General features: G+C 38.2%; 1 protein-coding gene across 1 annotated transcript in view; it reads right to left on the reverse strand.

The window, feature by feature from the left end:
* mms19 (MMS19 homolog, cytosolic iron-sulfur assembly component) overlaps nucleotides 1–23,728 on the reverse strand; it is a 41,144-nt gene that overhangs the window by 14,673 nt on the left and 2,743 nt on the right. Inside the window, exons 7-21 of the mRNA XM_057825603.1 lie at nucleotides 23,607–23,676; nucleotides 23,393–23,521; nucleotides 23,239–23,300; nucleotides 22,049–22,135; nucleotides 21,888–21,962; nucleotides 21,736–21,813; nucleotides 18,788–18,926; nucleotides 16,508–16,662; nucleotides 16,353–16,431; nucleotides 16,118–16,243; nucleotides 4,129–4,210; nucleotides 3,962–4,059; nucleotides 3,648–3,800; nucleotides 302–457; nucleotides 95–194 (exon numbers count right to left, since the gene is read on the reverse strand). Coding sequence (XP_057681586.1) covers nucleotides 95–194; nucleotides 302–457; nucleotides 3,648–3,800; nucleotides 3,962–4,059; nucleotides 4,129–4,210; nucleotides 16,118–16,243; nucleotides 16,353–16,431; nucleotides 16,508–16,662; nucleotides 18,788–18,926; nucleotides 21,736–21,813; nucleotides 21,888–21,962; nucleotides 22,049–22,135; nucleotides 23,239–23,300; nucleotides 23,393–23,521; nucleotides 23,607–23,676 — 1,589 coding nt within the window. The remainder of the gene's footprint in view (nucleotides 1–94; nucleotides 195–301; nucleotides 458–3,647; nucleotides 3,801–3,961; nucleotides 4,060–4,128; nucleotides 4,211–16,117; nucleotides 16,244–16,352; nucleotides 16,432–16,507; nucleotides 16,663–18,787; nucleotides 18,927–21,735; nucleotides 21,814–21,887; nucleotides 21,963–22,048; nucleotides 22,136–23,238; nucleotides 23,301–23,392; nucleotides 23,522–23,606; nucleotides 23,677–23,728) is intronic.

Below are 23,728 nucleotides of genomic sequence, written 5' to 3' on the forward strand. Positions count from 1 at the left end.
AACAAAGACATTATACCAATAACCATTTTCATTCTGGTCATTGTTTCTAGTCCAGTGAGTGCAATTTGCTTGTAAAACAGGCGTTTTTACTCACAAAGGTTGTAGTCTGCAGCACGCTGTACTGATGACAGCGACCATGGTAGATAGAACAGCTTCATCCCCCAGAGGGCTGTGATGAGCAGATGAATTCTCCCCTGAAATGGAAGCAAAATATCAGAGACACACAGCATGGAACTCGCATTAAAATGCATCACCTCGCTGTGATGTCTTTCCAGTAGATAATAATTTTGGTCTTGCGCACCCAAAAGTGCTGCCTGCAGTGCTAGTGACAGAAGCTGCGGGATTATGGTCTCGTGGAAGCATCGTCCAGAGTCTTCGTTATCTTCAACCCGCTCGGCTATTCTTTTTAGGCTGCGGCACGCCAACACGGCCTCCTCTAATGAGAAACCAACTTCTCCTGCAATAAGGCAATGGAGGTGTTAACAATCCAAGTGGTTTTAAAAGCAAAAAAAAGAACAGATGTAAGGAAGACTGCTTCTCTGTGGTGTTGCACCAATACTAGAAACAAAACTGACATTGCCATTTTTTGGGGGGTTGCGATAATTTACAGTTATATGAAAAAATTAGAACACCCCATTAAATATTCAGTTCTTTATTAAGAAATTTTGTTTTTATTTATCTCTGGAAAAGAAAGTGATTTAATTACAGGTAAACAACAAAAAATAACATTGTTTTACTCATTAAACAAAATATAGCAACAAAAAGGCATATTCGAACTGAATATAAAATTGGGACACCCTACCACCTAATAGCTAGTGTTACCATCTTTGGCTGAAATAACTTCAGTGAGACGCTTTTTGGAGCCATACTTTTAGAATACTTTTAGCTGTGAGATGTTTGAGGGGTTTCTTGCATAGACAGCCCGTTTCAAGTCACACCACAGCATCTCAATGGGATTAAGATCTGAGCTTTGACTTGGCCATTCCAGGACACTCCATTTCTTCCTTTTCAGCCAGTCCTTGGTGGATTTACTGGTATGTTTGGGTCATTGTCATGTTGTAGGGACCAGTTTCGCTTCAGCTTTATTTTTTTTTCCCACAGATGATCACACATTTTCCTCAAGCACCCTCTGATACACAATAAAATTCATGGTGGATTCTATGATGGACAGCTGGCCAGGTCCTGCTGTAGCAAAGCATCCCCAAACCATGACACTTCCACTTCCATGCTTCACAGCTGGTATGAGGTTTTTTTTCCCTGGAATGCTGTATTGGGTTTACGCCACACATGACCTCTGTTCTGGTGTCCAAATAATTCAATTTTAGAGTCTTCTGACCAAAGAATATTATTCCAGAGGTCCTGGTCTTTGTCTACATTCACGCTGGCAAACTTCAGGCTGGCCTTCATGTTCTTCTTGGAGAGCAAAGGTTTCCTCCTTGCACACCTCCCATAAAGGTTAAACTTGTGAAGTCTCTTTCTAAATGTAGAGGCGTGCACATTCACGTCAACAGAAGCAAGAGCCTGCTGTAGGTCCCGTGATGACATTTTAGGGTTTCTGGAGAGTTCTTTTAGCATCTTGCGGTCTGCTCTCGGAGTGAACTTGCTTGGACCGCCAAACCTGGGCATGTTGGCAGTTATTTTGAATGTCCTCCACTTGTAGACTATTTTCTGGACAGTGGAATGGCTGCTTCTATATTCTTTTGAGATCTCTTGAAATCCCTTACCAGACTCCTAACTCATTCACTCCCAGCCATTTTCACTGGAGCAAGGCCCTTCGCTCCCGGCCGTTTTACTGGATTTTGACTGATTTTGCAAGGCCCACAGAAAATTCTGTTCTATTGCTATATAACCATGGAACCCACCAAGAGAAAGATTAGACTCTTTTCTTTCAGTAGAAAGAAAAAGTTAGTTCATATATTTTTCCATTCTTTAGAAATCAGCATTAGAAAATAGCTTAGTTTAAGCAATTTTCCGAATTTCTGATGAAAAAAACTTTGACCTTAACACAGCTATTTTTTGCTTTAGTTACATCCCAAATATCTGAACAATGTTTTCCTTTTACAAAATAATATAAACAACAAGACAAATACAGCTTTTGATAAAAGTAACAATTTATTTACACATAACTAACTGAAAGATGACGCTGTTCTGGCCGCGACAGCCGGTTAAACTTTTCCCTCATTGCCACCTGTCACATAAAGATGAATTTTTTTGAGTCTCTGCTGGCTCAGCTCGCGAGCAGCACGGACTCAAAGGCATCGTCCCCTGCACTAGTGGTCCTGGTCGTTCTGCTTGGTCGTCCAGCGCCTGGCGTCCTGGGCGTCCTATTGGTTTTCCTGCTCAGTCGTCTGCCACCGGCGCCCCAGCCGTGCGGCTTAGCTGTTCGTTGCCGTTGAATCGGGTTAGGGTTCTTACCAAATGCGCTACTACCCTCCAGTGGCCAGTTTTATTGCTTTAAAATGGATTTTGAGCTTTGTGCTTTAGAGCTAAATTGAATCAGAACCCCGAGATGTCTTTTTAAAAAAAAAAAAAAAAAAAAAAAAAAAAGTAAAAGACGTATAAATATGTCTTTGGGACACTGAAACAATTAAAAATAGAACGTATTTATACGTTTTTGGGAGCAAATAAGTTAAACGTCTACAATCTTCTTTCCGAAGGACTCCGACAGCTCCTTTGATCTCACCATGGTGTTTTCTCTCACTTCAACAGTCAGGGGCATACCAAACTAAATGTGAGGTTTAAATAAGGTAAGCCTCCTTCAAAACACTGGGTAAAGATTTTCTACTCATGTGCACCTGATGTGATACCCCTGATACCATTTTTCAGAGGATCGGAATTGGGTAAAATTAAAACAATATATTTATTCTTTTCTGCTTCATGCTCATACAGCCTCTCTTTTTTTTGTAATGGAAAAGACAGTTCAATTCAATCAGTTAATACAAACATATTTGATGTGATAGACTCTATAGAATGGATCGTGTAATAACGTAGAACATGAAAAGTAATGTGAGTTATTTTACCGAGTAACTAATTACTCTTACGTTTAGGTAAGAGACTAAGAGTTACAAACTCAATTACTTTTTGGGAGAAGTAATTTGTTACTGTAGCTTATTACTTTTTGAAGTAAGATTAACAACACTGATTATATATTTGCTTTAATCAATTGCTGCTTGCAATGAAGAAATCTTTGCCAATATTGCTCACAATGACGAAATGCTTTGCCTTGAAGAAACTGATAAGGCCTGCTCGAGACAAGGACAGCGGGACAAGAACAGCCTTGCTACATTGGAATGTTTTAACACACATATATTAATCCTCCACCCATGCTTTGTTACCCCCACCCTTTTAAGGTTTACACCCTCCTTTGTTGCTAGGGACATTCCAAACAAAAGGAAGGGGAACAGAGGGCTAAGGTTTAGAACTTTTGTGGAGACTATTTTGTAGTTTAGTATTGCATTGTATCGTCACCCTCTCTTCTTATTGCAAGCTGTTCAATCAAATTGAATGCCTTCTCTCCTTATTTTCTGTCATGTTTATAAATGTCCTTCTAGGGATTTGTATTTGAACTTGACAAGGTCTATCATCATTTTTTACAGAGGCGTGCATATAAGTCCGTGGAGGTTTCATGTATAAGGAAAATAGATTACCAGAATGTGCTGCTACGAGGACTTCCAAGAGGACAGGTGTGGTCTCTTGAGCAACACTAGATTTTGTGGACACCGCCGCAAGCACGGACAAACACCGCTGCCGCACTGCAGGTTGTTTATGTTGCAAGGAATCTCCATCTTGCGCCATTGACTCTGAGCACAGGAAACAACAAAAGCACATAAATAACAGTTTGTGTCTCAGCATATCACATCTTTGAAGTTGGAAATATTACTTAATATTACTTAAAATAAGTTAGGAAATGAGTCATTGAAAGATCTTTTATCAAAGTTATACGACCAATTCTGTGGGTTACCTGAAAAGATCACTTTCTTTATCCTCGGAATCATATTGGTGATGAAAACAGCGGGGTGCAGTTCTGCCAAGCCTTCAGCGCACGCGACCACAGCCAGGCTGTTGGTGGGGGATAGACAGACACGTCATTTCTTGATTGGGAGCAAAAACAAGGAAAACTACGCTGACCTGACTGTGTCATCTTCTTCAGTCAGCACCAGTTGCGCCAAATGATCGACAGCAAGCTCAATTTGTGAATTTGATAACAAACCTGATAAACACAAGGATTCCCTTGAGAATGAAGCAAAACACACCTGATTAAAAAAACGGTCTGTCAGAGGTGGATAGCAGCACTCTACATTGATTGTTACAGTTTCTTGAGTAACTTTTTTGAGATAAATGCACTTCTAAGTTTAGTCTTACCACGCAATACTTTTTACTTTAACTTGAGTCGATTGGTGAAGAAGAAAAACTTCTCTTACTCCGCTACTTTGGGCTACACTTGACTCCATCAGAATCAGACGTAACAATATATTCACATGACTACACAGAGGTTTGCAGTCGGAAGTCCTACTATCATGCTAGCCTGTTCAATGAAGTGGAGTCTTTAAAGTAAAAAAACAACTTTTTTTACATAGCGCGCTGCCATCAATATGTAAGTGTGGATTTCAACCTCTCTCCCAGTTTATATTTTGCATCGATAGTTCACGAAACAATGGAAATATTGAAGGGAATACTATCGTTTCTCGTATTTACCAAATGACTATTTGTATTACACTAACACACCCAATATAAAATAAATAGCACTTATATTAAGGAAAACAAGCAGACTATATTTGAGATAGGGCATAAGAGATACACGACGCCTTTTAATTACGGAAGCCCAAAGTGTGCGTCATGCAACTGATTGAGCAAGATTGACACTGATGAGGCAAGAAATCTACAAGCCCACGTCTGCACCACCAATTCCTGCAATCAGTTCTTCCGGACAGTCCAGAATAGGGCTGTCCCAAACGATTAGTCAGCCAACTATTTTTACAATTAGTCGACTAATCTAATATATATATATATTTTTTACTACTTTAATAATGAAATTTTTGTTGAAGCTGATTAATTCACAAAAAACATTTTGGAACACCTAAATTCTTTATTAACTCATAAATAAATAACATAAATATCAATACAAAAAATCACAACCAATGAGGTCAAATGCTGCTGGCATTAACTAGTGCAAAAAAAATGTAAACGGAAACACTGTGACTTCACCTCTTTAACAGGAGTCAAAACAATTCTTACTCTTTTTGTGGTATGTCATTGTCTATATTGTTCTAAATCTTAAAATGAATTGCAATGTCCCGGACAACCATTTTCAGAATACTTTGTGTGAGTTCAGATGCTTTTTCTGGTGTGCATTCCGCATTTTTGGGGAGGGGAAAAACTGTTCAACTTTTGTTTGTTTTAACCTGAAAATAGATAAAGTAGAGGGCACACTGAAATATCACCACAATTATTTTGAATGAAAGGCACACATACTCACAGTAACGATTAAATATATAGTATTAATTTTATAGTACACTACTATATGTATACTATACTGTATGTATACTGTATACTACTATGCTTTTAATTTATAATTATTTTTTCTTTATTGCTTTGATCTTTTCACATTGTTTGCTGTTTTTGCTTCAACTGTAAAGTGTCTTTGAGCATTGGTAAAAGCGCTCTACAAATAAAATGTATTATTATTATATGTATATACTAGGGCTGGGCGATACCCAGAGGAAAAGAAAATCTGAAAAGAGATCTCCATAATATCTCATTTATTTCTCCTAGACGACTGTGAGATCTGTGTGACGCCAAACTGAGACTAAGGTTTATTTCTCCTGTGTCTCAGTTTTTTCTCTGGAGCAATAAAATGCACTAAATCTCAATTTAGTCTCGTTTTAAGTTTCAGAAGAGATCTCAACGAGCTCTCAATTAATTCTCAGAGTTTCTCAACTTTTGTGTCTATTTGTGATCTCAGGCAGAGAAATCAGAGAGATCTCTCGATGAACTCAGTCCACTCTTATCACAACTTCCGTTCATGCATCTCATACTGAACTCAGACAGAGCAAATGAAGAGCTCTCCACAAGCACTCGTTGAATTCTCAGGCAATTCAAATTTATTTGTATAGCATAATTCAACACAAAGCAATTCAAAGTGCTTTTCATCACATGAATAACCACGATCAGAGATAAAATGATTTTAAAAAATTAAAAACATTAGTTCAAAAGAAAGTTATAACAAAGACAATGAAAAGTCAATGATAAAAAAACTTGAATATTCTATTAGCAGCCTCTAAGAAATCTATTTCTAGGAAATGGCTTAAAAAAAATCACCAACTGTTGAGGAATGGATAGATATTGTACATGAAATTTACATCATGGAGAAGCTGTCATTTTAACTTAAATTACAGATTGATACATTTTATTTGATATGGTCCAAATGGACAAACGTGAAACCAACTAGAATGGATTTCAATTGATGCTCAACAGAGAAAGTACCTCCTTACTTATTGGGGGGTAAGAAAACAATATCAGATGTGCTCCCAAATGTTTTAAGTTGCTGTATGTTTTTTATTTATGTGCTTTTTAATTTATTTATTATTTAATTTCTTTTTTGTTGTTTTTTCCGTTAAAAAAGTAATGTATCGAGAAATGGACTATCGTCATTCACTGTTGTAAGTACAATGTACAGTATATTATTGTTGAGAATCTAAATGAAATTAAAAAAGAAAAAAAAGAAACAGGCAATAAAATTATACTTAAAATGAATAAAAAGCAAATTGCTTGAAGGTTAAAATATATAGACCGTTATGGATATGCTGTGATAAACAAAACCGTTTTTAGTCCTGATTTAAAAGGAGCTAACAGTTTGAGCACACTTCAGACCTTCAGGTAACTTGTTTCAGAGGTGAGGAGCATAATAATAAATGCTACCTCACCCTGCTTGGTTCTTGTTCTTGGAACATACAACAGATCGGTTCCAGATGACCTTAGGGGTCTCTATGATTCTTTTGGTCCAAGGCCATGAAAGTGTTTTATAGACGAACAGTATCAATTTCTAGTCTATCCTTTGACTCACTGGAAGCCAGTGTAATGATTTCCAAAACTGGTGTAATGTGGTCCAGTTTCCTTGTACTGTATTCGTAAGGACTCTGGCAGCAGCATTCTGTACTAGCTGCAGCGTCCTGATTGATTAAAAAAAAAAAAAAAAAAAAAAATCAAGACCTGTAAATATACTGCTGCAACAGTCCAATCTTCTGAAAATGAACCGCACAATCAAACTTATCTGTATCCTCTATAGAGGAGCAATATTCATGCTTTACTGGTGTCAGAAATGGAGCTGCAGGGTCAATGAAGTTGGGGATGACGGGATAAAAAGGCATAGATAGTTCATAAATATGATTTTACATATAGAAGTGCACAAAATATGGTATGCAATTTATTCAGAATGAAAAGGGTTATAGTAATTGAATAATTATAAAGTATATTATATATGAAGAGATAGTTATTATATATAAAGAGAAATTGATTAACACATAGTTAGAAAAAAATCAATAATCATAATGAAAACGACCACGGTGGTACATTTACAAACCGGTAGGTACAAAATGCACAAAGGAAAAGTCTTACTGACGTGTAATAATGTTACCCTTCTAAAATTGTTATGATGGTATTATAAGGTCATTACATTTCATAAAAACGAAATAATATGATATTGAATTAATGAAGATGTTAACATTTCAGTTAGCTTAAATTAAAATGAAAACAAGGCTTTAAAAACTCCAAAAACTGAAAATGTATCGTACATTAATAAAGCCAAATAAACTCAACTTATAAATATTTTTTTTAAAGATTTTTTGTATTTTTTATTTTTATTAGCCTTATGTAGTCATGCGTATATAAAGAACATTTTTGTAAATTAATTCTTACTTAAAATGCAGCTGAAACCACTCAGCGTTGACCAGCGCTGCAGCGCTGTTTTTTTCATGCACTGTCAAGCTGTATGTGGCGCGAAACACTGTGAACTTTCAACCCTGAAGATAATGCAGACCTAACGTCTACATTGGAAGAAAGCGCCATCAGTCACAAATGCTGCATCGTCATTGGTTAACTCATAAGGGGGAGGCTGACCTAACGACTCAAATCGTACTTATGAAGTTGGTGTCAGGAGGAATGGAGGAAGAAACCGTTTCAGGACAAAAAAGAGGGTAAGTAACATCTTTGTAGAACGGAATTTGGATATAATTTATATGGCTTGTGTTTATGCTAGTTCTGATAGTTTTTTTGGGGGGGGGACTGGTCGGCAATAAGTGGCAAATAGTGAAGCTAGCTAGCTAGCTTGGGGGGCCATGAATTTACTGAAGTGAACATATTCAAGTAAAAATCGAGTTTACATTGGGGGTGACCAAAGGTGGGTAGGCAAAAATGTCACTCATGTAAGAGTAGCATTACTTCAAAATAATATCTTTTTTAATTTTTATATTTATTTATTTTTTTTTTTTTACAATGGTATTTTTTTCCTGAGCGCAACATTATCTGTATGAACTGTTGTTTTAATGATACTGTAAAATAATCCATTGCATAACCACATTTAGCCAAAGGGGGGGAAAAAAATCATTGCATTCCAATGAGAAAAAAAAAATCTATAAATGAGGCATTATTCGTCCAAAGAGCATGAGTGCCCTCTGGTGGAGAAAATAGTTCCTAGTTTTAATAGTGAAGAGTTCCTTCATAATTACTCATTTGAAATTAAAAGGATCGTATCTCCGGTTTTCCATGGTCAATTATCTGCTCAATGCCCCCCTCCCGCTCTCCCTCAATCTCTCGACCCCTGCGCTCGCCAGTTTGTTTTCTCTGAGCTCTGTTTGACACACACGTTACAATTGTGCCATGAAGCCAGACAGCTGGCGGAAGTACACCGATCGGCTGAATTGGACGGGAGATGGATGACTTCTTTGGAAACAGCCAAGGGAGATTATTTTTGGCAAAATAAATGTTGCATGTTGAAAAACATCTGGGAAGCCTATCTGAATTTGTGTCTCTGGATTTGGAGATTATTTTGTTGTATAAGAGAATATTCTATGCATACAGAGAAGGCATACTTTAAAACTGTAGTTATAAGGCATCTTTGAGTAAATTCTGCGTATCATTTAAGTACCCCGAGGACATGCTGCTCTGCCTATTTTTTGGGAAATCAAAATACAGTGGTACCTCTACATACGAATTTAATTCGTTCCAGGACCTTGTTTGTAAGTCGAAATGGTCGTATGTCGAGCAGGATTTTCCCATAGGAATACATTATAATTCCATTAATTCGTTCCAAAGCCTAAAAACATACACTAAATTCTTAATAAATACTGCTGGCACTGTTAAAAATGGCAATTAAACATAGAAAAACAAATAAGTTATAAATAAATAATTCAGAATAATATAATAAGAAAAATAATTAATAATTATTCCTGTAAATAATGTAACGAATCGGATTCTAATATGGCGGACACTTTTTACTGTCCCTGAACGCACCGCGAAGCTGACGTCTCAGTGAGATAGGTCGGTGCGGTAGAGATAATACTTTCGTTTTCTTGAGAGCAGTCAACTGCTTAAGACAATGGGCGTTTTGTGTTGGATAAGTTCTTAAATAAATGATAAAAATGTGACGAAGCTGGCGATTTCCTTGGCAATGTTACCACAATAATAATTGTCACCTTAACTTATAAATAGTGGCGAACGGTGGTCGGAAGAGGACCATGGAGCTGTATTCTTGAGCCAGTTCAGGGACGCGCACCCCAAGCTCATATTTTTCTATAACTTGCATCTTCATTTCAAAGGTAAGCATCACTTTTTTCCTTGTTTCTCCAACTGTATCAACTTTTTTTGAAAACTGTGTTGATTTCTCACACAAGAAAATCCACCGTGCGTTCGTTTGCAGTGCTGTCATGTCGTCGTATTTCGAGCAACTCGTCGGATGTAGAAACAAATGGCGGCTCAAATTTTACGTCGGATGTCGAAAAGATCGTGTGTCGAAGTGATCGTATGTAGAGGTACCACTGTATGGTCACCCTATTAACATTAAAAACTTGAGACATAGGGAATTGAGAAGGTGCATCTTTTCACGATATATTGGCAATAAAAAGGTTTTTTTTAGGAGCAGTGTACAGGAACGAAGAGCCCAACAACTTGTCCAAGAAAAGTGCAATTCTTACAGAAATCTTAACATCATGGATCATCATGGATTTTTACTTTAATGTCTCTTTGTTTTACGATGATTGGTATGGGGGATTTTAAATGATATTTTTCAGTCCTTCGGTGGTCTAATATGGTTAAATGAACACAATCTGTGTATCTAAAGATATTAAGAAGTTGCTGCTGTACCAAATTATGAGATGTGATGACAGTGTAAAACCAAATAAGACATTGAACCACTTTTTCAAAATAAAATGTATTATATTTCACAGATTGAATGGCCCAACAGGAAATAATAAAAAAGAGATGCCCAAAACAGCGCGATACCCACCGAAGAAGATGAGCTTTTATGACCCACACCCTGACTCACCCAGAGATGACCAAGGTGGTAATTGAGTTATTGTCTTACTACACGGCTTATCTAATTTTTAAAGTGATTGTTATTTTTAACTTGAATTGGACACTATAATAACCATTTTGTTTATTAGTGTCTGATCACTGGGATTATTATCAATATTGGCAGTTTAGGGCACAAATATTGATTTACAGGATTTTTTTTAAAGAAATGTCTAGAAAAGGGAGCGTAACATCACTTGAAACTGTATATTTTGGTGACAGAATTTTGCAACTCCATTCGTGCAATTATCTCTCCATTGGGGGTGGTGGTGATTGATTGATTTAAAGATGTTCTTTTAAAATCAAAATTATCTCGTTGAGGATAAGCGACTCAGAAAATGGGGGGGTTCCATTATAGGCATCAATTTGCAAAAAGCTTTTTAATTGTTGCGACCTGCATGCAGAACTCTATTACTACTTGATTGCAATTTTAGACTTTATTCTTTAAAATGTTTTGACAATTTTCTGAACTGTTTTAGCTGCCCATTATTTGAAATGAGAAAAAGTAAAAAATACAATGAAATGCATTTGATATATACTGTATATTTGATTTGCAAATGAATTTTTCAACCGGGCTCGAAAAATTTTCTGTTCGCATGTGAACGCTGATTTTTCACAAAAAAAAAAAGTCATCATTGGGGCATCAAAAATTCTGGGATGATGAGTGGCATAAAAGTTGTATACAGATTTTGGGGGGAAAAAATTACGGTTCCTTGGAAATTTGCCAAAAACTTTCCATTCATTTTTAATGGGATGCCACGTCCTAATTTGTAATTCGCTTGTAATGTAATTTACATCGCATTGATGCCGTTGACGGCCATGTATGTCGAATCTATTGATGCCAATGTACCTGGATTCCACTGACGGCCATGGGCCTTCAAATTTCCCATTCATTTCCATTGTCATTCACATTGCATTGACACACAAGTACTCAATTGCCGATGAGGGCTATGTACGTCCATGCCATTTGCCACGTTTACATGGAGCCAAATATTCCAATTACAATCGGAATATTTGTTCAAACCGAATAAATGTATTCCATATAAACACCTCATTCGGAATGAACAGGCCCAAACCGAATGGAATTTCATTCCGATTCACAGGGGTGGAATATTCCTTTTCCCAAACCGATTAGAAGTAAAATTATATCATGTAAACAGGGAAGCGGAATGGTGTCTGGTTGCGTTCTTTCTGCGCATGCTCCGTACTGACGTGGGGACGTCACTCTGTGACGTAAGTAACGTCACTTGCAACATGGCTTCCAAGCACACGCACAGCGCACCCACACAACTTTTTAAATGAACGGCGTATCATTCTGAAGTTTTATTTCCACTCGAAAAGTTAAAACAGCAGCTGATCTGACGATCGATCTACATGTTTTGCAACGTGACGCTTTGTTTTGATTAATCTGCGCATGTCAGACGGCAGTTGTCAAACGTCCTTTCGGAATAAAGGCAGTCACATGTAAACGCTGGATCGGAATAGATGAAGTGACATGTAAACAGCTGATGTGAAATTTCCATTCGGAATGATTTGAATCGGTATGAATAAAAGTCAGCATGTAAACGTGGCTATTGACAGCCATGTATGTTGATTCTATTGACGTCAATGTACTTGGACTTCATTGACGCATATGTAAGTCGAAGGCATTGACGGTCATGGACGTCCAAATTTCCCATTCATTTCCAGCCTCGAAATGTCCCCAAACCAATCTGGGCAGGGCTAATATCTGTATCTCCACACAGCAAAGCCCCATAGTAATTTCTCCAGAAATTACAGTTTCTAGTTCAATTTCTAATTTGTGCTTTCTTTTATACTGGCAGCTTACACCATGCGCTGCAGTATGCTGGATGATTGGACACCAGAGGAAAAAAAGCCTTGATCAACAAATGTCGCATGAGGGGTACAACATAAATTCTAGATGTACTTAAAGACATTTGTTGCAGTGTTCAAAGCCCTAATACTGCTGGGCTTAGAGACTTAATTTTTGTTTGCTGTCTTAAAAACTGTGTTGAACTTTGTTGTTAATATTATGGCTGTTGATGTTATTATAGCTATTTGAAATGTTGTAAATTGTTTGCACTTTGTTTTTTGTTGGTGTTAATTAAAAAATGTTTGCCCGCTTGTCTGCCTTGCCTCCATTTGCCTGCGTTTGGGTCCGCACCACTTGCCCGCCCACATTCTTTGACAAAAATTCTCAACAGTACTCAATTTTTAAGTACAATGACTGTGTTGGATTTCACTAAAGCCATTTGTTCTAGAATGATAAAGCCTGATGGCTTTGGGTGTATCTTCTGTATCCCTCTGTCCTGCAGTGACGAGAGAGTAGTGTCCACCATTGTTTCTTTGGTCCATCAAGATGTTATGAAGTGGATGATCTGTGTTTAGAATGGTGAATCCAGTCAGGTGGGAGGAGAGGGTCACATGATTTAAGTGTCTCGTGTGTGCGTGCGCGCAGACGCGCGCGCATGAAAGGGAAAGTGAGCGAGAGACTCCTATATTTCTCCATAGTAGCTCCAATAATGCTCATTTTCTTTTTCAAAGGAGAAAAAGGAGCCATTAAAAACATTGAATTGAGATTAGCAAGGTATCTCCCTTAAGTCTCAAGTATGATTCCCTCTAATTTATTGTCTCACCTATTTCTCCTAGTGAATTTTAGGAGAAACATCTGAGAAACATTTTAGACAAAATAGAAACTGCAATGAGGCTAAGATGAGAATCTCAAATTTATCTCCCGAGCTATAGAAGAGCAATCTTTGAGCAATAAAATTTTCCTCTGGGTATGGTCTTAAGTACGTAACACGATAAATTGAGCAGATTTACCTCCATAACGATAAATGACGATAAATTCGCCCAAGCGGACTGTTATATCATTTGAAAATTTGAATCAATGCATGGAATACAAATTAACTGTTTCTCGTTTAATTTATTTACCAGCTTTCAATTTAACAATTGCACATGCAGTCTAAACATTAAGTATTAAATAAATCTTGTAAACAATAAGAATTCTAGTGTGAACATTTATAACAGCTTGTATGTCTTGAAAAATGTACATTATAAAAATCAATATGACGACTGTGCAAACATGTCATTCTAACACAAATGACTTGCAGCTTTAACAGTACACTTCAGACAACTTATTGGTAATGACTGCTGTGACAAAATTCTTCAACACAAGTGTTTACGTCAAGGTTTCAGGTTTTCTTTTTTCCCCGAAACATTTAATACATGCACCCCCCCACACAGACACAACCAGATTAAAGCTGTATTGCTCTGATGCCAATGAAATATTTAAGGTTTTATGATGGCAGAATAAAGCAAACACATACAGAAAAATTGCTGTGGCCATTAAACTGTCATTTATATATAGGCTACACTGTTGGATTATACTTTATGCTGAGTGCTTTACCATCATGAAAGCTTTCAGAGAAATCACACAAACATGCCAAATAACGCGACATAATGATTGCTACATGAAGTCCGTGCCCAGTCCACTCATTAATTTCAGCCGTTTCGACAAGGTTAGAGCCGCTATCCGACTCGTTCACCTTCATTTGTAGCCGCTGTTAGCCGCTAGCATTAGCCTGTGGCTTGGCTACCAGAAGAAAGCACTGAAAGCATCCTTTCCTGAAATCGTGAGAACCAGGGAGGACAGCGGGTGAAAGCCCATCTGGAACCTGCCAAGAGTTTACTTAATGTCGGGTGAAAGTTTGGCGAAGCTAACTTAAGCCCGACTCCACCCCGTTTACTTGTAGCGTTAGCCGCTGGCGTTAGCCTACCGGGCTTCTGTTTGGCATCCTGAAAACCACGTGACTCCATGCGTAAGCACACTGTCTGCTTTCTTAAAGGGGAATGAACATAGCCGAACAACAGAGTCAAAGCTGGATGAAAAGACTAAATTTTCTTGTTTTATCAAATTACCGAATTTGCCGACATGGTCAAAATTACGTCGGTCATCGTGAAGAATTTCGGTGACTGTAAATTTTCGGTTTACCGCCCTGCTCTAGTATATACACAATGATACTTTATAGTATAAAGTAACTAAAATTAGTGCAGCCATGCATTACAGTAAGCAGGCCAGTGCTGTTTCCATATTTTTATTATATTATGTATATACAGGATATATGTATATATTTTCCCCAAGTGGGAGCTTCAATGATCCTAATAGATTTAATAATAATTAAAAAATATATATTATGTAATTATATTACATATGATTAATAATGCACGTTGATACGACGCACATAAAGGCAACTTCCATTAAAAAAATTTTTTTAGAAAGTTGCATGGACTTACAATCCGCTAGCTTGTTGTTTCTTGTTGTCTTCGAAAATTACACTTGGGTGACAGCGCTTCAAGTGTTTGTTCATAGCCGACATGCTACCGTGGTATGCGAGCTCAGCTTAGCAAAGAGTATACACAGTGGCACCTTCCATATTTTCCTTGAAATAATTCCAGGCTCTGGCTATTCTGGTCCGCTTTTTTGGCTTTATGCTGCTTTCTCGTGAGGAGTGAACCAGCGATTCACTCTGCTCGTTGTAGTCGGTTCATCCGATTTCCTCCTCAGGAAGGCGGCGGCATGCATAAAAACACAGAGAGGCGTCGGATTGCTCTTTATGGATACTTTTATTGACTAAAACAAAAACATGGAGGATGCAGCCACTCAACTCCGCGCTACTCGCGCACTCACCGATCTCACTGCCTCTCTTTCGCTCGCCCACTTTCTTCCACTTTGCTCAATCTGACAAAGCCGGTCACATTAAAGTAACAGCGGCCCAGTTGGGGGTGCCAGTAACAACCGCTTGCATCGCGAGCGCCAGCCATTCTTAACTTTATCTGCATGTAATTTTCTTTTAACCCGTCATTACCCGTCAACGGTATGCTTTGCCCGTCGACGCATTTACTTCATCGACAACGTCGACTAGTCGGGACAGCTCTAGTCCAGAACAGATGGCAGGACATCTTGTCTTGACAAGGAACACCCGATATGGAGGAACCCGCGACCGAGAAGTGAACTCTTAGCACTCACGGTGTGCTGAGGTGGCAAAATCCAAAACCCTCATTGCCCTGACAAAAGTAACTCCCGAATCCTCCGGTCCAATCCACAAACAGACAACAATCCTAAACGACACCCAAACACACACTCCTTCTGCCTACAGCCCGCCCCACGAGAGCCTACAAAAAGACAATGTTTAACTAATTGTTGCCATTTTTCTCAGGAGCCTTTTGTTGACTTGTGATATGGTGACCTTCGAAAAAGTTTGCCTCCTCTCCTGAGTCTGTTTCGACTTGCCGTTTGATTGCTGTCGACCTGAATATATTGTCAACTTATGCCTCAAAGCCTTTTTCAAGCTTTCAAAATGGAGTCAGTACAAAGGGTTAAGACTAAAGTGAAAGCGCGGAGTTTGGCCTTTGGCCGAATTGTCGGGGTCTCGCCGGCCCGGGTCGTCGGGGTCTCGTATAGTATATTAAAGTAACACTACTCTTAATTGAATGAAATCTTTGGCTACTCTACCCACCTCTGCAGTCCATCTATAAGTTAACCAGATCTCACCTGTTTGTCGTACTAGTGAAAGGAGCACAGACGTTGCCGTGACCTGTAGACTGCTGTTTGTCTCCGACAGAGCTGCAAAGGCGACGCAGCACAACGACTGACAGATACCTGACAGCACTTGCTCCTCTAATGTTGGGTCATAACACACAAATACAGAGACGTTTTAAGATCATAAGCCTCAGCTTAATGTTCATCATTTAAAACAAGAATGTCATGCCCTGAAAGCCTCACCCACCTTTTTCTGATGATTTGTTGCTTTTCACAGACTGAATAAACTTCTGCATTACCTCTAATAATGTGCGTCTATGGGAACACTTCAAAGCAAACAAAAAGGTGATATGCATATATAATCAAGAGTGGGCGAACAGTGCACCATCATTTTCAGAATACCTGATTTCTGCTATTGTATTGCTCGATGAGTGTGGGCATGACTGCTGCTGTTATGATGTGACTCGCCCTGTTGGAGGCACGGCAGGCAGCCTGGAGTAGCTTGGCACTGGGCCACACTAACTTCAGGTCTGGCTCACACAGGTGATGCTTGCAGTCTGGAACGATGTCACTCAAATGAAAATTTTTAAAATGCAAGTTTGCAGGAGGTTTCTGCACCACAGGAGTCAAACTCACAGACCAGATCCAGCCACCACGCCGTTTAACGCGAAACTAAATCAGTTCATGTTTCACACTAAAAGAAGTACCGTAATTTTCAAACTAAGGCGAACCTGACTATAAGACGCCACCCACCAAATTTGACACGGAAACAACATTTGTTCATAGATAAGCCATGCTGGACTATAAGCCGCAGATGTCCTCACTGTACTATGGCATATTTACACCAAAAGATATTAACCGGTAACACTTTATTTGACAGCAACATCATACGACTGTCATAAGACCAAATGAACCCCCATGAAGCTTTGAACCAATTGGCTGCAAAGCTTCAAATCTTCAACAAGCTTCATTTGGCCATCACTGCTCCCTCGGGGGAGACAGTCAACCTCCGCTGCCACCTGCTGTCAACACTATTGTTGTCTAACATGCCTCCTTGCATGCAATGAATGGTAAAGTGCTACAGATCTAAAAAACAATCAAAATTCATGTTCTGTGCTAATTATTTCTTCAGTTACTGTTCCAGTTGTTTCATGACAGTGGTGCCATAAGACTGTCAGTAGACAATCATAATTATAACATGACACTGTCATGAGCATTAATCAATACTTATAACAGATGTCATTTAGTGTTATCTGGCAAATTATTTCACTTTTGAATGGATGTAAAAGATCAGAGCTGGACATAAATGGAGTTCTTGGCATAATTTGCAGGATGACATTTAATGACATCTGTCATAAGCATTCATTCATGCCCGTGATAGTATTGCATCATAATTATTGCGGTCTTATGACGCTGCTGTCAAATACAGTGTGACCTATTAACCCAAATAAATCACCAAATAAGCCGTACTGGACTATAAGCAGCAGGATTCAAAATGAAGAGAAAAAGTAGCGGCTTATAGTCTGAAAATTACGGTAAATACAATTTCTGATGTCCTCAATGAAATACTGACTACTACCATAGTGAGAGAATATTTCCTATTTTTTGTCCTTTTAAAAACATTTAAAAAAGAAGAAAAATATATAAATATTACAAATATAAATTTCATGATTTAATGACAAATGTTTTTTTTTTTAATAACTAATGTAAATAAATGTAAATATTGAAAAAATAAATTAAAATGTATAAGAAAATATTTGCTACGAAAAGGCATAAAAAAGGATTTTGAACATTTTTAGGTCAACAATGTCTAAAATATTTACTGACAATTAAAACACTTGTCGATACATTTGATAATCGATGAATTGTGGCAGACAAAACGGCCGGCCGTAGGAGTTAGACCTCAATGGCAACCCATCCATTGTGTATGTGGGAGGGGACTTCTCGCCGAAAATTGAGTGTTGGTGGCCGTTTTTGACGGAGTGGCAAGTCTTGAGTGTTAAATTTTCACAGTGTTGCCACGTTCATGTCAACAACACATCTAATAGCAGAGGGGCAGGCATTTTGATATCTGTGCTATTAAGCTGTTTTGGCAGACAGATACACACAAATCACGGACGACGAACCCTTGATGAATGCGCTTTTTCTATTTTTTCGGCGAACTCTAGGACACTCGAAAATTTGCTCCGGCACCCTCCTTTCTAAGCTAAATGACATATTGATGTGCATTTGTGTGGAGATGTAGTTCACGAAAAAAAAAAAAAAACTATTCACCTTCTCACTGAAACTAAAAGCTTCCACGGCTATTATAATCTGCCCTACTCCTTGAAATACGAAGTCACTGTTTTCCTGCGCAACTGTGAAAAATAAATGCATTGGTGCTTGGAGTTGGGACTATAGTAAATACTCTTGCTTACTCCAACACTTCCTGTCAGAGTCTACGTCAGACTATGTGTGTCCTCCCATTTTGCGCTTGCTGATGGCCTCTTTTCAGTAGACTGCTGCTAGTGTGAAACAGCCTTTACACCAAACGGTTTCCCTTTTTCTTTTACAGCCAAATAGTGGCTCTCGGTCTCACAGTCAAGTTTTAATCATCTCCAAACAACATATACAATCAGAAAAAGTGTTCAACTATAAATGCCTAAACAATGGTCTTCTTGCGAAAAAAATACAATAATTTACCTCTGATAACCATATCCAGGAAAGTGCTTAGGGCGTCTTCAGAATGCGAGTTTAGAATTGAGCGAGAAAGACAAGTGGAGATGGCTGTAAGAGCAGCAAGGCCCGCCGATTCGATTTTTTCACTTGATGTTTGAAACACCTGCAGTGGAAAAAAATAAGAGACAGATATTTGGAAACTTAGGGCACTTTCACATTAGACCAAGAGAACCAGGGTCTGGTAGAGCCTAGTTCGGGCCTAAAAAAATCCAGCCAGACCCGGCCAGCGTGTATTAAAGCCTGACCCGGCCCGAGCAATTACCTTGCAGGCCCGAGCCCGAAAACCGCAAAATTTTTTATTAGTAGGCCCGAGCCCGAAACCCTCCCGAAAATGTACGTTGTATTTGTAGCCAGTTTTATTTGTGAGGACTCAGGAGGATGAGGAAATGCGAGGATGCGATGCGTGGTTGCGTTTTGTGTGATCACATTTGTGACGATGCCATGTGCATAATGATAACAAATTAAAGTCTGTCTTTTGTAACAAATTTTCCGAATTAAACAAGACTGTACGATGCATATTCAATAAACATTTAAATCTTTTACATTTGTGTGTCTATCAGGTGGATAGTTCATGCATCATTTCCTTGGCAAAACGCAATAGACATTTATTTTAATTTCTTCGAGTTGGCAGAAAAAAAACAAGTTTTCTTAATTTTTAAATAGTCTACTTATTTTTATGATAATTATAAATGCATTTACACAACGAAATAACGCTGGAAAGGTTTGTTAAATATGTATCTGTGTGGGATATTGTGCTCACTACAGGCCTTTTTGACAAGGAGAGGAACAGCAGCATATACAAAAATAAACTAAAATACTTTTAAATAACATTCTTTATTTTAATGACTCGCATCAAAACACACAAAAGAACAACCTGCCTTAAGGAGCGCTAAAACAAAATAAATAATAATGTTTTAAGGAACACCACGATGTCCTGCTTAGCACAAAGAGGTGCAGCCCTAGAAACAAATGATAATAACGATGTTTGACTCATATCATCTTTTAGGCCAGTAGTTTTTTAAATGCCTGCTCAGCATCAAAGTGCCAGTCTTTCTACTCTCGTACGAGAGCAAAACGCCACATTTGTTGCATTTGGCAAGGTTGGCTGTTTTCTGTTGCATCTTCCAATATCAATTTAAATCCTTTCCACACACCACTCATGGATTCATGCCTTTTCAATCCTCCCGTCTTTAGTTTGCTTTTCACCTCTTGCTGCGCTATATCGAAGTTCGAAAAGGAAATACCAGGATGCAGAGTTGCAGACTCGCGGAGAGCGCGAGGGGAAGATTAATAGGAGGGCAGGGACACGGCGTTCATGTGCGCAAACAATGCACTGTCTCTGCTGCGGCTCATGTTTGGGATTACCAAAGCGCTTTCTATCTGTTTTATCCAATTTATTTATTTTATAACAAGTATTCCTTAGTTTAACATCTATACATCGTTTTAGTATACAAATATATATATATATATATATATATATATATATATATATATAAAATATATTATATTAATAATAAATTAATATTATATTAATAAATATATTTATTTTAAAAAAGTTAGCGAGAGAGAAGTCCGGCCCGACCCGACCCGAACGTAAATGATTGACATTTTGGGCCCGACCGGGTCGGGTTCGGGCTCAAGATCTAGGCTCTAGGGTCTGGTTGGACAGCTTCTATGAAACACTATTTCAGCACTTGTTTGGATTAGGGCTGCAGCTATCGAATATTTTGTTATCCAGTAATCGACTGAAAATTCTATCAATTATTCGAGTAATCGGATAAAACATTTTTTCTTAGGTAAAGAGCAATTATAAATATACATGAGAAAACATTTCATCTAATGTTGAACCATTTTCAGTCAATCAATGTCTTTATTTTCGATGTACATTGTTGAAAACGGCCAACAATTGCGTCTCAGATGTGACTACAATAAAAAAAGACTAACTCATTGCTTTCACTCAAAAAACTTCTAGTCCTTATAAAAATATATGCATATTTCTTACCTAAAAATGTTATTACGCTTGATAACAAACATCACTTAAAAGTTAGGTGTTTATCCTACGTATTGAATTTCCATTTGTGTCAAGATATTTTTAGGTTCTAGTTAAGTTTTAAGTTAGTGTAAACTGTAAGTCCTGATAGGATTTTGAGTTTTTGCAGTGTTCAAAATAAATGTATGATACCTGCTGTATTAGAACAAATTAGGGACCAGTGCTACTTGGTGTTTTATCCAGCAATGACTACTGAGCTAAAATTGACAGCATTATTAAGTTTTTATTTTACACCCTCATCACTGTACAGAGCTATGTTTTCACAGATTAAATAATGCCTGTAAGACACGTAAGCCACGCATCGACAGTGGTCATAATTAATAGAAACCTAGCCCTCCGCAGGGCTTACGTTATGTGAGCGAGTGACAGTAACGTAAATCTTATTTATTAGCGTTGAGAAGATGGCGGCTGTTTACTAACGCCGCTAACTCTGTCATTTCGCATCTTGTTATATATAAATTATATCTATGAGACGCATCAGCCGCTACCTGCTACCACCGTAGCATTAGAAGCTACCTGCTACCACCATCATGCGGGCGTAGTTTTTAGCGGCTGTCGGCTGCTTCTTCCTCTACGCACAGACGTCAGCGCGTTGTCTCGCATTAAAAGTAGTCGGGCAAAACGTGATGTTTAGAGCTGGCAAAATTAAACGATTCCTCGAGGTGAATAAAATTACTCGGGTCAGTTTTTAAACTCGAGTTATTCGAGTTGCTCGAGTATTCGTTTCAGCTCTAGTTTGGATGTTTATATTTACAAAATGAAGCGGACTATCTGAGGAAAAGAATTCTGATCCGTTTAAAACGGACCAAACAGTGCTAGTGTGAAAGCGCCCTTACTGTGTATTGTACAATCAATGACAAACCTCTCTGCGAAGTGATGCCCATATTCCCTCAAGGAATTCTGCCAAGTCCTTGTGTTCATACAGTGCCACACCAGCAGCCTAAAAGCACGATAAGAGGGGATATGAACAAAAACGTGCAACAGCTCTGTCACTGAAATATTGAGATTTCTCACCAGGGTCTGAAGAGAGTCCAGCTTTGCACTCTGAACATCCGAGTCAAGCTTCTCAATGATGAGGGGCAAAAGAAACTAGGAAAATAGCAAATTAAAAGGAAGTCAGCAATGACAGACAGCATGTAGTTAATAGTAGATTTGGGTCCGATGTACACACATACCTCTGCAAATTTCGGCGTCCCCGTGAGGACTTGCCTCAGTTCTTGAATCAGTTCGTCTCTGGTGATACCATGTGGGTCATTGGGGGGCTGAGAAAACAATTACGCGATTGAGAAATAGAATTGATTTGTGAAAAAGTGTTCAATTAAATGAATTTACATTTAGAGGGTGTCAACACATTGCCAGCAAAATACTGTACATTTTAATTATCTTCTTATCCTTGTTGTCCAAGTTATAACTGCTATTAAAAAACAAATACAGTCATGTGAAAAAATCAGGACGCACGGAAGTGGAATTGTAATGGTTTGGGGATGCTTTGCTAAAGCAGGACCTGGCCAACTCATAATCATAGAATCCACCATGAGTTCTATCGTGTATTAGAGGGTGCTTGAGGAACATGTGAGATCATCCAGGAAAAAAATTAAAGCTGAAGTGAAACTTGACCCTGCAACGTAACAGTGACCCAAAACATAACAGTAAATCCACCAAGGACCGTCTGAAAAGGAAGAAATGGAGTCATGCCTAAAACAACTTCAAGGTAAATTGTGAAGGTAATCGAAAAAAGTGACATTTATCCAATTAATCGTTTAATTAATCGTCTGATTAAGCGATTATGAAGATAATTGTTAGTTGCAGTCCTATTACAGACAATGTACCAAACAACATATATTAATCCTAAAATCTTATAATTAGTGCATAAATTAAACAAATACACACCATATAATATTTTACGGCATACTACAGTGATTCCCCTGGTATGAAATGCATGTTCTGGAAATTTAAACCTAATGCAATTTTCCATTAAATTTAAGACCTTGATTATCCGAATTTTAAATTTAGGACTTTTTAAGGACCTGTGGGAACCCTGGAACAGCAATACCAAAAAAAGTCCCCTGTGAGCCAAGGTTGACCCCCGGAAAAAACAAATTCCGGTGACAACCGAGGTATGAAATACAACCATCAATTTAAACATTCAAGAGGTTCTAACTACAACATCTTAATCCCACAATAACATTATCACGGAAGTCTAAAAGAGGAAGTCTGACAACTGTGACAAATGGGTGTGAAATCATTCAATTGGTCTCTTCTAAAGGTCTGCAGCATATTTTTATTATTCGGTCATATAAGACTAATTAATTATGTACACTTCCACCAGTTGCCCATCAAAGCAGCTAAATAATCAGGAACTTACAGGAGTGAAATCAATGGGGAAATAGCAGGACGTCACCTCAAAAAGCTCCTCTGCAAATTTACCTGCATAGACATACAAAATGTATTTCCATGCTGAAGATATAAACATCATTCTGCTTCTCAAAGTGTCAAAGAATGAGGGTCACCGCTCTCACCTAGATTGTAACCTCTGTGGATGATCTTCTTGGCAATCTGGAAGGCTAAGAGTAGATTGCGAGGGTCCCTCTCGCCGTCCATTGACTGAACAAAACCAAACACAAAATCTGCCCCCAAATCCTTCAATTCTGTGGACACAAATAAGCCAGTTAAACACATTAAAAAAAAACAAAAAAAAAAAAACACTCAGGGCGGTCAAAATATTTTCATTACCAGCCTCTCTTGTGTCCATCACATTGATGAGCATTTTATAGACAGAAGCTCGGTCAGCCAGCAGCAGTGACTGAGGAAAAATACAAAGAACATAAGTGTCTCAACAAATTTGTTTTTGTTTT

The sequence above is a fragment of the Corythoichthys intestinalis genome, chromosome 21 (assembly GCF_030265065.1).
Source record: "Corythoichthys intestinalis isolate RoL2023-P3 chromosome 21, ASM3026506v1, whole genome shotgun sequence".
NCBI lineage: Eukaryota > Metazoa > Chordata > Actinopteri > Syngnathiformes > Syngnathidae > Corythoichthys > Corythoichthys intestinalis.